The 12,575-nt window shown below is 40.0% G+C and overlaps 1 protein-coding gene across 1 annotated transcript in view; it reads left to right on the forward strand.

The window, feature by feature from the left end:
* The window catches only part of MGMT (O-6-methylguanine-DNA methyltransferase), a 168,551-nt gene that overhangs the window by 20,290 nt on the left and 135,686 nt on the right, over positions 1-12,575 (forward strand). Inside the window, exon 3 of the mRNA XM_040605394.1 lies at positions 2,487-2,626. Coding sequence (XP_040461328.1) covers positions 2,487-2,626 — 140 coding nt within the window. The remainder of the gene's footprint in view (positions 1-2,486; positions 2,627-12,575) is intronic.

Consider the following 12,575-nt stretch of genomic DNA (forward strand, 5'->3'; position numbering starts at 1 on the left):
GCTGCCATTCATTCCTGGTGCTCACAGCTTCGACAAGGACGCTACGAGGAAGACGGTGTTAAGCAGATTGTTCCTGTATTGGAAGGGTGTGGGCAGGAGCAGGTTTTCAGTGTCCTGCAGCAAATGGTGTCTAAGCATTTGGTAATTTCAGCTGGCCAAGTTTAAAGGCTGTTTATTTGCATCTGAAAACTGTTGCAATTTAAACCTTGAATAAAATTGTCCTTTATTTTAAAACGGGACTGCCTGCAGGAGCATATCATTGCCTCTGTCTTCTCTGGCTCATCTTAGTAGCTGGAGGTGAACCGCGGAAAGGCACACTAGTGTCTGGGCGCAGTCTAGCGTGCATCGTGCATCTCTATGGTGACCTTCATCTTTGAGGCTCCCAACCCAATTGCATATGTATGTGGATATATGTCGTGCAGTTTCATTCTTTTATAAAAATAAACCTTCTAAATATTGCTGCCCAATGTGTATGATAAACAAGACTGAAAATACTAGTTGTACTCACTCAAGGTTTTCATCTATAAAGCTTAGTTCAACTTGGTGCGAACTCATAGGGTTATTTATAGTTTTCTGTTACTCACTGCATCCTGTGTTTTGTTATAATGAAATAGCTGTCCTCTGATCACTAGGTTGTTATGTTCGTGGAGTACATGGTATGAGGTTCAGTGCATCTAGTTTAGGGCTGTCATACAAATAAAAATGAAGAATGTATACTGGTTTTCCCGATACGTAAATTTTCATGTTGCTTTTTTATTAAGTCTTCTGCAGTGAGGTGATGCTCCAGAAAAAAGTTCACCCATGTTGTCTCTTTAAGGGGGAAGAAGGAATGAGGAAAATACGCTTGAAAAGGAGAGTTTCTTTGTGACACCAGCAAACATTTGATTATTTAGCAAAAAGCTGGTTTGGATTACAGTCAAGCTAAATAAACCATTAGGAACCTGCAGTTCCTCAAGCCTGGCACACTGCACAGAACTTCTCTAAGCTGAGTAAAATTGTGCTGGTTGCTCGTGTCAGTAACTGTGGAATTGTGTAAGCACTTCCCAAAATTCAGAGCTTTATGTTTGCATTTGCCCTAATGGGCAAAACTGTCGTACTTGATTATTTTTTTTCTTCTCTCTTCACATTGATGATATTACTTGCAGATGTGACTTTGTTACATAGCAGTTAGTAATGGGATTTAAAGATAAATTCTCTTATTTTGGGAAAAAAAATAATGGCTGTGCAGCTGCAAGCAGTGGTCAGCTGTAAGCCATCATGCATAGATTTTCCTGTCTCCTGATGCACCCCTAGCCTGTCATTGGGCTCTTCAATCTTGTTTCCCAGCTTCTTAATCACTTGTGCATTTCATCTGATGCTTCCTGAAGTTTTCTGCATTCATCCTCCTTGCTGTAGGCAGACGTAGGTGTCATAGGTGAGGTGAACTTCAGACCACGTTGGGGTAGGCTATAAACTTGGGTAAATGCTGGGGAAAATAAGTTTTGGCGGTTGTCTGTGGAGACTTTTGGTTCTAAATATTGCAGTACAAAGTGACTTTTTCAGGTGTAAGGCAAACTGCAAGTTAGTTCCGTGGTCTGAGTGACTTTAAAAAGCAAGAAAAAAACTTGTTGGTCTCAGTGTAACCGAGATGTTTGATCGAGTTAGCTTGTGCTGCCTTACAGTTTCTTGGGTTTCTTTATTCTGTTCACTGTTTTTGTCCAGTTTCACTTGAATTTAGCTCTTTGCAGCAAAGGCTTTTTTGTGCTGGTTGTGCAGCGCCGATGGTGATGTGGTCCGGATCCTATGGTTTGGTGTCTGGGTGACTGCAGTGAACATACTTGTGGTGTTCTGTCCTGTTTCTCTCCTAGTGATTGTACAAACCAAACTGTAAATACAGCTCAAACATCTACTGAGTCAGACTGTTTTTATTTTTTTTAGCCAAGATGGATTTGACAAGTATGTTATTGTTGGTCTTGTACAACACTGAGAAATGCTTGGCCTCTGTTTCCAACTACATCCTATCAGTAATCGTAAAACCAGACTAGTAACAATGGGAATTAAAAAAAATAAATGTTTCTTTTAGTAAGGAATGATTGATTTTATTCATATTTTTCCAGCAGACATACTCTTTGTGTTCCAGCAGTTATTTGCATAACACTGCTGCTCTAAACCAGTGAATATACTTTGTTCTTACAATAATCCTTTTGAAATCAGTGTCAAAAGGCATTGGATGTTAACTGATAAACCAGCCGTGAAAACTACTATTTGAGATTTTACAAAGGTCACTATTCTGCTAGTCAACATGTTATTTGAGACTTTGATTTAGATGCTGATGAGGATTGATCATTTTAAGTTGGAGTTTAGAGAGTAAAAGCTATAGTTGAGAAAACTTGAAATTTTGCTTGCTTTTTTAAAGTTACTTTTGAAAACTACTTGAAATATCTTAAGATGAATGTTCCTTGGTGAAAAATGCATGCAATTAAAGAGGAGTTTGTTTTGATGAACAGGTGAATTCCAAACAGGGAGAATCTCAGTGCAAGGAGAAGCACGTCGTTCTGCTTAGCCCCGTGGGAAAGCTCAGGATATCTGGGTGTGAAACAGGCTTACATGAAATAAAACTTCCCAAAATAAGCGTGCTGCCAAGTGGGTAAGTTCATGTCCTGTTGGTCCTATGTTTATGTGTGTGGTAGAGGAAAGAGATTGCCCAGAGGATCTAAGACATGACTATGTGTACTTGTTTTTACTAACCGTACTGGGAACATAGTACTTGCTGTTGTGAGAGGCAGAAGCAGCTTCCAGTGCCTTTAAGGACTGGCCAGCTCCAAAATGCATTTCTCTGTCTGCTGCATGAGTAATATTAGCAAAGAAATGTTCTAAAAAATAAAAGTAAAAATTTAACGTAGGTTTTGAAAGTACATCCTGCCCCATATTTTGGACACACATATAAATCTGTTACTGAGCAGTAAGACCTCCATGCACACTTGGCAAATTTGGCTGACCTGTATCTAGATATATATGTTCCAACAGGCAGAACCAAGACTGGGTAAGTTTTAATTACTGCACACTACTTCAGAGCTTTGCTTTGCTTCCCATGGCTCTAATGTCTTGTGGAGTTCAGAACAGATTACATGCATGGCAGTGGAGATGATGTCTCAAATACGGGACTGGTTGAGGTATTGCTGTGTTTTGCTGTTGAGTATCAGTGCTGTTCAGGCTGCTAAAGTACATCTGTCCTGTTCAGATCTTCTGTCTCTGCTTTGTCCTTGTTTGTGAGGAAATGCTTAGTGACATTTTTAGAAGGAACACTGAATTCTTTCAAAATTACTAGATGCCAAATTTCTTTGCCAGAATGACAGTTAATAATACTACTTATTTAAAGCTGGTCTCTTCAGCTCTTTTTGGTAGTAAAATTGTAGCCTTTGCCACAGTCCATTACAGCAGAGTTTTTTCTGACAAGACTGAAACAGATTTGGCTTCCTTCTCTCCAGTTGTCCTTTTCTCCCCTGCTTTCTCCTTCTGACATTTTCCATTGATTTATGGGGGTTTTCCTTTTCTGTTTTCTTAATTTATTATACTTGTAATTTAAGTGTGTATAAAATTAATCAGGAATATGAAGCATAATGTGTGTTCTGGTTGAAATGGTTTTTGCCTCTAATATGAAAACCCTCAAGCCTCTGGATTTGACAGTTTTGCCAACTTCAGTGATATGGAAATAAGTACTTCAGTTTCCTCATATGCTGATTTCAGTATTGGATTTCTGCTGATGAGGGACTGGAAACAAAGCAGTATTTAGGATAAGGCTGAAGCTTGCCTTTGCTGCAGAGCAGTTTCAGCCTGAAGAACAACTAAGCAGATGAGGACTTCACCCTTGAGAAGAGGAAACGTTGACGAGCAGATGGAAAAATAGTAAGAAAAAGGTCTGTGGGCTCTCAAAGGTGACAAATATGGGAAACTGTGTGTTCATCTTTATAATGGTAGACGTAAAGCGAATTGCATGAAAACAAAAGCTGAAGACAAAAAAACAATCATGAAGTTGTGAGTACTAAAAATACAGACTCAAAGTGAAATGGCATATTTTTCAAAGTAAGTAATTACAGGCTCTTAATTAGCAGAGGCCAAGAAGGTGGATGGGGAGGTACAGTTTTTCTACTCTGTGTGTGTGTAGCTCTCCTGGAGAGGTAAGAGCAAAGTTCTGTGTTTGACTTCTGTATTTAGTGTTGAGGTTTCAAATATTTCATTTCATGGGTTGCCTTCTCTTTTTGAACAACGTTTCTAGGGACAGAAATCGATCCTTCGGCCACACAGACCTTTTTCCAGGTAATTACACGTGTCCCCAAAAAGCTCTGAGTTCTTTGTTACTCACCCCTGCCCACACAGGTGGAAGATGCTGTTACAGAGGGTGAGTTGTTCCCCTTCCCGAGGGAGCCTTGCTGCAAGGCAAGGGCTGTCCCCTTCATGGGGACGGCTGCTGCTCTCTTGGTTTGCCAGAACATCGGTCGCTTACTCACCTGTAATGTGGCCATGTTGGCAGGCTGAAGAAGGGCCTTGTGGTCTTGTTCTTCAGGCAGAGGTTAGGCAGTCTAGATCCTTTTCCTAATTCTTTAATTTTTATCTCATCCTGATCTTTCAGTTTTCTCAGTGGTAAGCTGACTTCAGTTCTGGGAAATTTTGAGGCTTTAGTGGCATCTTGATAACACTTAACTTAGCGGATGCCATGATTTATATGCAAAAATGGTTCTATTAGAGGGACTATTACTCACGAGTGGCTCAGAAGTTAATGGTAAGCAGAATATTCTTACAATTACTTTTAAGAATTTAAATGTGAAAAAGAGGTGGAAAGTGGGATTTCCTTTTGTCTTTACTGATGATAAAGTTCTAAAAATTTTAAAGCCATCTGTAAATGTTTGTGCTGAAGTATAACATTTAATCTCTTCTACTCATCGCTAGTGAATAGTTGTTAAATCTGGCCTCATTATTTTCGACAGAATAAAATAAAAACAAAACAGTGCCCAGTGTTTCTCCTGACTGGCTAATAAACACTATGGTAAGAACATTGGGTAGGGAAAAAAAAAAAAAACATAAGAAACATAAAAATTGATTTTAATGGACCCCTGTCAGAGAGAACCATAATGAGTGCAAGTCTAGTAATAAATATTGGTATTCTGCTCCATGGTGCTGGGGACTTTTCATGTAGAATTGCATGTAACAATCAATATAGATTTTAAGGTTTTTTAACAACAAAAATAAGTAAACCTTTGAAATATATAAATACTTAAGACTTGCAATCTGTCAGACAAACCTGCTAGTTGTAGAAAAATCTGATAAGAGTGCCTGGTTAATGGCATAATCGGTTTGTGGAGATCTTGCTCTATTTTACAGCTTGTAAAATGCGGTGCAATTAATCACCTGAGATTACAACCTGTTCCGTGATGGCTCTCCTTAAAACTTAAGAACACAGACTATAACGTAGACTAGGAGGAGAAGCAACAAAGTAAAATTCAGTTTTCACTATGCTTGAGAGAAATTGATCTATTAATGAGATGAAACTAATTGTAATAACCTAAGGTTATTCTGCTCCTTGTCATGCTGGCAGAGTTAAAAGTCAAGACACGTCATAGTGTAATGGTTTCTGTTTGGAGAGGAGGAATTTTCATTCAAGCTTTTGAAATGGATGTGTATAGATAATGCAAAATCAAATTTCATATATATAAAAATGAGGAATTTCAGTTAAATATGATTGTGAAAGTTTTCATTTACTGAATCCTAACTAAAACATAAACTATTGTGAACTGAAATTGTTTTCCAGCTATTTTGCAATCTAGTATCTGTGCTAACAATTGGCTGCCTTAAACAGTAACTTGAAATCACCCATTTCTGGTTTAGTATTTAAATTGTGGATTGGCTTGTTTGGTGTTCAGGTTGGCATTGTCAATTAATAAGGTGCTGAAGATGGAGCCGGAAGAGATGATATCTGTGTCAGAATAGCTTTGGAATAATAAATTTTTTCTTTTTTTTTTTTTTTTTGATACCCACACACTGTAGGACGGAGGGTGCGGTGGATTTAAGCTACGTACATTGTGAGGCGGTGCCTGCCTTGGGCTCGCAGGCTGGCTGGAGGCTGTAGGGCTGCTTCTGAAGCACGTTGGAGTGTACTGCTTTAGGGTTGTAAAGTGGGGCAAAAGGTGTACCAAAGATGGAGCTTGACTTTATAAATTTGTCACTTTCTAAGAACTTCAGCTCCACAGTTAATATCTTCAAAAAAGAACTGAAAGTTTATATATAACCTGTGATATAATATATTTTATATATATATATATTACTGTATCAGCTGTTGTACTTTTTCTTTCAGTGTACACAAATACAAGAATTAGTTTGATCAGGAAGGTACATTCCTCTGATTTTCCTGCCTGAAATATTGCAAGTATTTACCTCTTTTTGCTGATGTCCAAAATTTTTGCTGACGTCAAAAAGAAAACTCACTTTTTTTTTTTTTACTGTTATTGTACTTCTGAGTGTCTCTAGCAGCTTTGGAGTTTCAGAATTAGTTTCCTTCATTATTTTGCTGTCAGCTGTGGTGTTCCCATGCTGGGACGACTGTTTTGAGAAGCCTTGTCTTCCTCCTGCGCTTGGGAGGGGTAAATTACCTGCTCGGGGAGTAGCAGGTTGCACTCATTACTTCTGTTAACAGTAACAGAAATCGTGCTTGGATTTTCCTGTGCTAAGTATTTACAGCGGAAGATGCTTTGGAAACATGGGATGTTGAGTTGGCAGTTGGGATGGCAGCAGGGACCAGTTTTTCCCTTGTGTTGCATTCTTCCAGGAATTCCCTCTTTCCGCAGGAAGATTGCCCCAGGCTTTCCAGCGCCCTGCGTGGTCAGCGTGTGCAGAGGTTCTCTAGCCTGCACGTGCGCTACTGCAGGGAAATACAGGGGCAACTGGAGCATTTTATTAAAAAAAACCCCAAAAAACGGGGGGGGGGGGGGGGGCGGCGGTGGTATAGCATGCCTTGAAGTAAACTGAAAGTTTCCAGCGTGTGGTTGGAAAATCCTGTCCTGCTGAGCGTGGGGTCACAAACAGTGCAACATGCTACTAGGTACTGATGAGGGTGCACGTGAAATGGAAGTTAAACTTCCATCCGATTAGTGGGCACGGATCCCAGGTTATGCTAATACTGACGTTCACCGCGGGACTTAAGGATGCCACCAGAAGTTGAGTTTTTCCACTTAAAAGCTGAGCCCAGCTGGCGGTGACCTGTCACTGCCGTGCTTGGACGGGCCCAGCACTGGGACAAGATGCGGGTGATTTGGGGACAGCCACCCCCTCGGAGCTGGGCTCCTGCTCGTCCAGCCTGGGGCTGCTGGGATCCACGGCTGGCTGAGCTCAACAGAGAGAAGCCAGAGCTCCTGCTTCTCCTCCATGGACTCAGGGAATGGGGTGTTTGTCAGTATGGATGAAAACTTGACTTTGAGAGACTTCAGAGAAGTTGTTGGTGTTTCATGCCTGTTTGCGAGAAGTGAGGTTGGGCAGGCTGACTTGCTTTACCATTGCTTTAATGGTCAGAATGTGCATTTCCCTGGTGCTGTAGGGATACCCCAGGCTTCCCTTTACGCTCTTTTCAAAAGAGACATTCTTTTGGAAGTGGTGTGATCCCATCTGCCCTCTGTATTTCTTGCAGGTTATTTGCAATTTTCTTTATAGTGTTTCATTTCCCTACATCTTACTGAGAGAGATCAGAGAAGGAGGAAGAAAGAGGCAGTTCGGCCATGCTTGTATTATTAATCTCCCTAAACCTTTTAAGGGTGAATCTGCAGTTCAAGGAGTTCGCCAGGGTTTCAGTCAATCTCTCTCTGCCAGTTTAACATTATCAGAAACTCTCCAGAATCTCAGTTTAAACAGGTTTCCAGCTATTAGAGATTCAAAGAAAATCTCAAGTGTGTGAAAACGCAGCGGATGCAGTGGTGTACGGGAGTCTGATAAGAGCCTAGAACAATAACTTGGAGAGGTGTGAACCACTCTGTTCATCTCTGAGGTATTTAATCATAGCCAGTGATGATGGTTTAAATGTCAACTTTGCTAACTGTTTCATTCCTCATACTGTAAAATTTACTGAGAGTGATATCTCACTTTGATGCCACAAGTGGGAGGCATTTGGGAGAGTGCCACTCCTCCTATTTTTCCAATAAGCATCAGCCAAGGCTAAGAAACTTAGTGGAGCTCAGGGGCATACTAAAAACCTGCTGAAGGAGGTAGGCATGCAACTACTCTGCTTAGCTGCTTTGAATAGATTCCTGGTTTACCATGAACATCTGATGTGACTTATGTGAATAGAGGGTTATTGGCAATGTAGCTTGGGAGAGGTGCCACTCTTTCCTACTCGGTTCTGCCTTAAAATTATTCTGTAACAGCAGAGATTTTCTAGTTAAAATGGTACAGGATAAAACCTGAATGAGGCAAAGTACATTTTTGCAGTAAAAGTCAATGGTTTTGGGATGATCGCTAAATGTAGAGTGGGAGTAGGGATGAGAAAGGTGCCCTAAAGACTGGTTTGAAACAACCTAGGGGTAGCATAGGCTCTATAGAATCCAGGTCGTTTCTTGAGAAAAGATCTATCTGGTGGAACCAAACCGCTTGGTTCTGTTCCTTGTGCAGAACCTGACATTTCTGCCACTGAAGATGGGCCAACTGTATTTACAACCATTATTCTTGGATAAGTACGGCTGTATTGCTTGTTATTTCAAAGATCAAGACTACTGTCCATATGGAGTCATCCTATGGTCTGCATGCAGTTGATAGACCTTATGAGTAACAATATTAATAATAGTTATCATGTAATTTTGGGAAAATTGTATTTCTTTTTGGTTGGGTTTCTTAACAAGTACTGTAGCGGTACTTGTTCCTCTGTGAGGTGGTGTTCCTGTCCCGCAGGAGAAGATGTTGAAACACCAACTGACTGTGGACAAGTCCAGATGCGTCGGTTTGCTGCCAGCTAAAACACAGCACTTACTCTTGTAAATACCATAATCATCTAAGCTGACGGCACTTAGCAATGATCAAAGTATGTTTCACATGACACTTTCCCTTTTTTGTAGTTTAATGTATTTAATTACTGTTTATAGTGACTGGAAAATGGTTCATAAGATGGATCTTTTGTAGGCACTAATACAAACAGATTAGGTTTGAGTTACCGCCTGCATTTGATGTGAGTGGGAGGGTATTAAGTCCTTTGGTAGCAGCTAGGTGAAGGGCGCAGACCACTCTGTGTGTTCTTCACTTCTGGAGTACCTTGTTCTCAGAAGCTCCGAAGTGCCGCTTTGGCTGGGAGAGCACCTGGTCCTTCTGGGGTGATGCTCATTCAATGCGTGGGGCAGAATCCACGCAGGATTTTAGACACTTAGTTCCCTTGAAAACGGGGGGAATGCAGTGCGTGTGAGGCGGTGCAGGAGTACTCGTGTGCTCTGTGTTGGTCTGGTCTTCAGGCTGCTTCTCTTGTGTTCTAACCGCTCACAATCCTGACAATGTTGATTTTCATATTGATGACTAAAGTGAAAGCGTGGTTTGGGTGCCTATGTAGAGCGGGTACCAAAAGGAGAAGGTCAGTCTTACACATATTTCTCTTCCTAAGCCTTTATAAGCTGTCACAAATCTCGTTTTCTGCTGCTTGTTTTACAAACAAAACATGCACGTGTCTGGGTAATAGGAAGATGATGCTTGTTACTTCAGATAACTTCAAAATAACAGGAAGGTGGTATTTTAATAAAAAAAAAAAAAAAAAAAAAAAAGGAAAGAAAAGAAAAAAAAGAAAGAAATATTACCTTCTCTGGTAGAAGTGTCTACAAATATCCAGGCATCAATCTTTATTTCAGCAGATTCAATGGATGTGGCAGGAAGAGTTATTATATAGCATAGTCCTCCTTTTATTAAAAATAAACTGGGGTAGGTTTTTTCATAGTTTTTTGCGGAGATGCTAGATTGTTTATGCTGCATCAAGATAAGAAAACTTTTTATTGGAAATGGTGTTTCAAAAACTTAAACAAAATAAACTCGAAAAACACGTAGAAAGTTCAGACTCTGTCAAAGCCTTACACGTAGTACAGCTCAAATACACAGTTTCATATGTTTTTAGAAATGGTTTTCAGGAGAAGTTTTATGTCAGGTTTGGGTGGTGAATTTGATTTTGTGTGATTGGCAAAACCCACATTCCTCTTTTACTTAAACTGAAGTGAATCTTGAGCAACTCGACTGTAATCAATACTATACTTTAGATGTGTTATTTTTCCTGACAGCACTGCTGCATTTCTATTCATCTGTCAGAGGCAGTATTACAGGATTCAAATAGGTATGGGTTTTGCGAGTGTTCGGTTGTGGTTTTCTCCAGAAATCTATCCAGAGAAGGCTTTGAGGACTTTACACAAATACAATAAAAATCCAGATTTCTATTGGACAGTTATTCATGGTACTAATGTATGGTACTCATCTGATGTTTCAAAACCTTTAATGTTTACGTAGACAATGCCATGTCAAAACACTAAAAGCCCCATTTCAGTGTGCAGAAGAACAAAAAGCTTTGCTGTTTGCCTGGTGTGCGTTTGTAAACCTTGATGGTTGGCCAAGACTTCTAAAGCAAGAAATGTTATAACAACCCAGCGACCACATTTTACAGTGATGATATTTTAAAATGGCAAAAATAACAACAAACTGTATTAGATAATATAACTTGTGCAGACACCCACTTGAAAATACCACAGATATGATGGGTTTATTTCTCGCGCAGAAGATGTAGAGCTGTAATAGTGCTGAAAAATAATTTTGTCAGAGGAGTGTGAGAATTTGTCTATGCAGCATCAACTCCTCAAGAAATTTCTCAGGAAGGAAGTAGTTTCCTGACACCCTGCCCTATACTGTGCCACAGATACCATGCCTGGTGTATCTTTACTAACTCCTCTGTAATTCAGACCACGAGTGGAACCTTTCCACTTCTCGTGCCAGAGGTAGATTAATGCAGTGGAGCACTTTCCTACTGCAAATCCTTGCTATAAAGATGGGAAGATGGGCTGCATAATGACATGGATTATGATTTTATTATGTATCAGAATTAGTGGGTATTCTTAAATACTGCAACTTTTCATCTTAGTTTTCTTCCCAGGCTTCTCTGGTCCTCCAAAAAAAATCTAGATACGTAGACAGATAATGCTGAGAATAATTTAAAACCACAGAGCCGTCTGAATAATAGGAACCCTTCTTGCAGCTCTCCTTAAGTGAGAGAACTGAATTACAAAGAGTGTTTTCCTGAGAAGTGTCTGTGGTACCTGAAGAGCCTTGACTGTGCAAACGCTATGTATGATCAGAGCAATGTATGGTGTTTGAGAAGTACCAGGACAGTTTGGGTTTATCTTGTACTGGGTGGCTTTGCCCGGCTCTGGGTGGAGGTGGCAGCTGCAATAGCTGGTCTTTGGCTGCTTTGGCCCATGCATTTGCAGTAAAGCTCGCAAAGATCACATACTACCGATCCTCGTGCTAATTATAGCTGTTCTTAAAATGCCTACCTAAAATTCTTTTTATGGAAGGAATTAAGACTTGGTAGGAGAAAGCACAGTAAATCATCCTGGAGTGCAGAGCTGTGGGGCAATATGTGTCCTTAACCCACGTGCCACTCCTGCGGTGGCTTGCCTTTGCAATTAGATTGATTTTCAGTTAAATGGCAAATGATCTTCAGAACACCGTGCTGGGAAAGGAGGAGTTAAATTCTCAAACCTTATCCTGTAACTGTAAATGCCATTTTTCTTTCTTCACAAATGTAACCTTTTAACATTTATTTTTAGCTTTTACATTAATATATGTAAAAATATTAAAAGCTCTTGTATATTACATTAAAAACTTATGTCAGCTGCCCTGCTTTTTCCTATTTATTAAAACTTTTCAAGCAGTGAAAACATTTTACTTGTTAATGAGGGGAAGAAGGAAAATTAATGACATAGAGCTTGGATCTTCCAAGATGTCTCCTTTTAACCATGCAAAACCAGCTCTTTTTCCCACACTATGTAGTTTAATTTCTGTGTTAGGGTTCAGTAAGCAAATGCAAATAGATTTAATGATTTGCATCAGTAGATCACTTCTCAGTTTAATATCCTCTGATATTTTTGGTCAAGGACTTTTTCTTTGGAAGGCTAGTGCTGTTTTGTAGAGTAAAAATATTAATAGTGGTGGCATTGTTATGTTCAAGTAAAGCAAGGGAAATGTATAACTTATTCAAAAGCAGCATCTCATGTTATCTTCTCATTGAGATCACGCACTGGAAAAAGTTATCCAGAAAAAGACACTTAAGAAATAATTGTGAATTGCTGATCATATTAAACATTTAGTACTGGTTTCCATATCACATCTCATCTTATTCTCATTTTGCACCAGAATGTTAAAATTCTGATCAGCAGTGCTCCTAGCCGTGGTGTGCAGTACCTTGCCCTGGGATGGAACAGCGGTGGGTGCTGTCAGCCAGGAAGGCTGGAGATTGCAGTGGGGCACCGCTGTGTATCGCTGACCTCGGGCTTCTTCTGAAAGCCTCCACCTTCTGGGTTTAACTTTTGCTGTCAGTATCTCTG

This window comes from Falco naumanni, chromosome 9 (genome assembly GCF_017639655.2).
Source record: "Falco naumanni isolate bFalNau1 chromosome 9, bFalNau1.pat, whole genome shotgun sequence".
Lineage (NCBI taxonomy): Eukaryota > Metazoa > Chordata > Aves > Falconiformes > Falconidae > Falco > Falco naumanni.